Source organism: Ostrea edulis, chromosome 4 (assembly GCF_947568905.1).
Source record: "Ostrea edulis chromosome 4, xbOstEdul1.1, whole genome shotgun sequence".
Lineage (NCBI taxonomy): Eukaryota > Metazoa > Mollusca > Bivalvia > Ostreida > Ostreidae > Ostrea > Ostrea edulis.
Window position 1 is genome coordinate 90,012,345 of NC_079167.1, and position 4,581 is coordinate 90,016,925.

The 4,581-nt window shown below is 36.5% G+C and overlaps 1 protein-coding gene across 7 annotated transcripts in view; it reads left to right on the top strand.

Moving 5' to 3' along the window:
- LOC125668381 (kynurenine/alpha-aminoadipate aminotransferase, mitochondrial-like) overlaps window positions 1-4,443 on the top strand; it is a 67,096-nt gene extending 62,653 nt beyond the window's left edge. For all 7 annotated transcript variants that reach the window (XM_056164255.1, XM_056164254.1, XM_056164252.1 and 4 more), the window contains 3 exons: window positions 3,305-3,431; window positions 3,684-3,889; window positions 4,217-4,443. In XM_056164255.1, coding sequence (XP_056020230.1) covers window positions 3,305-3,431; window positions 3,684-3,889; window positions 4,217-4,255 — 372 coding nt within the window. In that variant the 3' untranslated portion in view covers window positions 4,256-4,443. The remainder of the gene's footprint in view (window positions 1-3,304; window positions 3,432-3,683; window positions 3,890-4,216) is intronic.
- Window positions 4,444-4,581: the final 138 nt, after the last annotated feature.

Sequence of the window (4,581 nt, forward strand, 5' to 3'; positions counted from 1 at the left end):
ACGAAAACGCAGTCACGGACATCGTTCATATAAAAGACCAAGTGTAAATGATGTCACGTTTGATTCACTTTTGCCTCACGTCAACAGACAATTAGGTCCACATCATATTCGTACAAAACTTTACTCTATTCCATTGAGGGTTTTACACACGTTATTTGAAGAAGCTATGGCTAGTCTATACTTGGATTTTTCAACACCTGAATATAGACTGAACTCTATGATTATGGATGTTACCTCCCACAGGCTCTATAAACCAGCACGGACCATGGATGATATTCCTTCCAAACCATGCCGTCAGTTCCTTAAGCTCAAATTTACAAACAAAGGAATAGATGCCGTCAACATAAGCAACATTCTTCGTCATTTAAGGGTTCAGTCGTGTATTCCAACTTATTTCAAGTTCAAGTCTACACCCTGTATTTCCTACAGCTATACTTCTACTATTGCATCCAAACGTTTTAATTATAACCAAACTTTGCATTGCATAGATATAGACCATCTTATACGTAATCCACCAACATGTTCTTGTTCTTGATCTTCTTTCAACTGTAGTCCAGCTGGACATGTCATTACTGGTCATGTTGATATAGTTGAAAATGAGGACCACAAATCACTTATTCTTAAAGGTCCTAAATACAGAGAACCTCGGTCTTTTAATTGGCGACAGAACTTCATCTCTATTACGCGGGTACGTTAAGGCAGGTTATGACAATTTTTACTGGGATAAAATCCGCGAAACAATGTGACGTCATAATTGAAATAAGTATATCACTAAGTATATATTAAATTCCGATTTTATTTTTTATTTAAGTTTTATTTATGCATAAAATAAACCATGCAGCCACTAAGATCCAACGAAATTCGAAATGCTATACTGCTGTTGTGTAATTTCTGTGTGATCGATATGAAAGTAAACTGATGGCGTCATGACTATACATCGAGTGACGTTGACACATGCAAGGAATTTGTTTATGTGTGCCATGCACATAATGTACACGGCAAATATTGATAGAATCGTCTGTTAAGAAAACTTTTAAAGAAAACTACATAGCACCATGCAAAATGTAAAACATGAAATAGATGGTTTCGTGTTTAAATATTCAATAATTATTTCTTATTGACAGTGGTAGGATTCTATCAGTAATTCTGATATACTATGGGTATTTTACCGTCATTATCGCCAGTTAGACCAATATTTGAATCTTGGGATAATGTGTTACTTTTACATTTTCTATTAAGGTACCTCCATGATCTATTTATAACAGTCATGCAATGACGTCATACGGAAGCGCATGTTTTTCATGTTGTTATGATACAAAATGTTCTCATGTAAACAACCAAAATATTTTTTAAGAGTTAGTAGCTCCCTCTCTCTATGTAAGACAGATTTTAAAAATTATGCAGTTTACGTGCATAAATGAAGCATGACCTGCCTTAACATACCCGTGTATGAGTTCTGTCGAAGATTATGCCAGACGATGGGCTAAATATGAAAAAGAAGAACTTGATACATTGTCAGAATGGGTTAAAAGCATAAGAAGGATATTAAAATCCCGCATTAGACACATGAAAACAACAGTACGTACCATCTATCCTTCTGTGTTTAGTAAACCAGAAGTGATAAAAGAATTAGATAGGTTACATGAGGAATATGTTTTGGTTCCAGCTGACAAAGCTAGTAACAACATTGTCTTTGTTTGTAAGGCTCATTATTACAACTGTATTTTAAACGAACTTGGCATTAATTCCACTTTTGGTAATCATACTTATACTCCAACTGCCCTTTCAAAAGACGAAATTCTTCAAAACCATGCTTCAGTTTTAGACACATTTAATATTTCAATCAATGGGTGGAATGGATATGAGTTCTGGATTCCTAAACTACATAAAAACCCTTACAAAGATACATTGCTGGATCCAGTAAGTGCTCTACCAAGCCACTATCTTTGCTCCTCACGAAAATGTTAACAGCTGTGAAGGAGAAACTTCAAACTTACTGTGCGACTACATATGCCAGAAGTGGTGTTAATCAAATGTGGATTCTAAAAAATTCTAAAGAATTTTTAGTAAACTTGAAATCACATAATTTTTCCCAAATCAATAGCATTAAAACCTATGACTTTTCAACACTATACACGACCATTCCTCACGATAAATTAAAGACTAGACTTTTTGACATCATAGACAGTTGTTTCTTCAACACAAACGGAAAACGGAAATCTTCATATCTAGTGATCAGTCATTCAAAAACTTACTTTGTTAAACACCACTCTGATTCCACGCACAAGTACTCTGAAGTTGAAATAAAAAATATGCTAGAGTTCCTCATTGACAATATTTTCGTGGTCTTTGGTGATCAGGTCTTCCAACAGTTTGTTGGCATTCCCATGGGCACGAATTGTGCTCCTTTGTTAGCTGAACTGTTTTTATATTCATATGAAGCAGAATTTATTCAAAAACCTTTACGTGAGAAGAAAAAATCTCTCGCTGTGACCTTCAATTCGACTTTTAGATAAATCGATGACGTTTTGTCTATTTACAATGATATCTTTCATTCATATGTCGATTTGATATATCCTTGTGAGCTCGAAATAAAGGACACCACAGAGTCGTCCACTTCTGCTTCATACTTAGATATTTTATTGAAAGTAGACATTAACGGCAAACTGACAACTCAACTGTATGAGAAACGGGATGATTTCAGCTTCGCCATCGTCAACTTCCCATATTTATGTAGCAATATTCCATTATCACCTGCATATGGTGTTTATATATCTCAATTGATTCGATATGCAAGAGCTTGTTCTGGGTATAGTCAGTTTTTAAATGGAGGTAAGCTACTGACAAACAAGTTGATGGTACAGGGATTTCAACAGTCTCGATTGAAGTCAGCATTTCGCAAATTCTATGGTCGTTATAACGATCTAGTTCGTCAATACAACCTCGCATTGGGTCAAATGCTGTCTCACGTGTTTCATACCGATTGTTAAGCCGTTCTTGGCACACTGATTTTGACTGCGGATAACTCCGTTTACCTGATCTTGATATGGGGCTCATGGCGGGTGTGACCGATCAACATGGGATGCTTACTCCTCCTAGGCACCTGATTCCACCTCTGGTGTGTCCAGGGGTCCGTGTTTTCCCAGCTATCTATTTTGTATTGCTTATATGAGTTATGAGATTGATCACTGTTCGTTATCTTCACCTTGCATTTAGCACCCGCGGAAGTGAAAGGGTGGGAATCATAATGGTACCCTGTGGTATATAAATTTCAAAATTGATAATTGGTAATAATCTGTTACAGATGATCTTATTCAAAGTCTTGGAGAACTGGGGTCTAGATGGTTTTCTCAGACATGCAGAAAATACTGCAGAGTTTTACAAAACTAAGAGGGATCAGTGTTTAGCAGCTATGGAGAAACATCTCTCAGGTATGACTGAGGAAAAAGTATTCATAGATAGTCCTTCGTGAATCTGAAGACTTTCAATTATACTGATTTCATTGCATACATATAGAGGATATCTACATTCTGACACTTAGTTGTGAATTAGGGGGGGGGGGTCTGGCTTTTGTCAGACTGAGGATATTTATGTAGTGTTCTTTCGTATTTCTTTTATCCAAATATAAAATCTTGTGATCATTTTATTTATCTTGTTCCAATTACTTTTGCAAAATGTACTAGGACTGGCACAGTGGTCTGTGCCGTCGGGAGGTATGTTTGTATGGATAAAGCTGAATGCGAAGGATACATACAAACTCGTCACCATCAAAGCCCGGGAGAAGGATGTCCTCTTTGTCCCGGGTAATGTATTCATGCTAGATTCCACCAAACCCTGTGCCTACATCAGGGCCTCCTATTCCAGCTGTACAGAGGAACAGATGAACACGGTAAGTTTGTTGTACTGATTCAAAATGAAATTCGGTAGAGCTGAAAGTCATCATCATCATCATCATTCATTTTGATTTTTCTTAAGTATGATGGGTTTTTTAAGCTAAATTGTGCCCGAAGCACTTAGGCAGGAAAGTTGGTCTTCATCCTCGCAACGTCAGGGGTCCTGAGTCCACTCCTGGCCACGAATTACTCATCCTCATAATGTCAAAAGGTGGCAAAGAGTGCATTCAGAACCCCTGGCATGGTGAGGATGCATGTTACTTTGTGTATACTTTTTTTTTTTAAGCCATGGAAAAAAATTATTTGTGTAATTTGTATTTTAGGCATTTAGCCGACTGGCAGAACTACTACGAGAAGGATAGACACAACAAATGTAGCAGATGCCTGTGAATTTGATGTATAAGCAGTACGAAGATCATGAATTGAAACAATGTTGAATCGAAACGCAAAAATAATTAAAGACTTTGCATCCATCTCGGATGTGAAACGGATTTTGTTGTTTTTAATTGAATGTAATATGATATATTTGATAAAATTGAATAAGAACTCGGATCCTTTTACAGTAAAGTGTCATGTAATTCGAATACAAAAAAAACCCCAAATTCTTGTTACCAATTAAGGAGAATCTTCAGTGATTTCGACCCTTATGTTTTCCTTGGAAATCAATATGAATGCGAAGGTTTTTAAT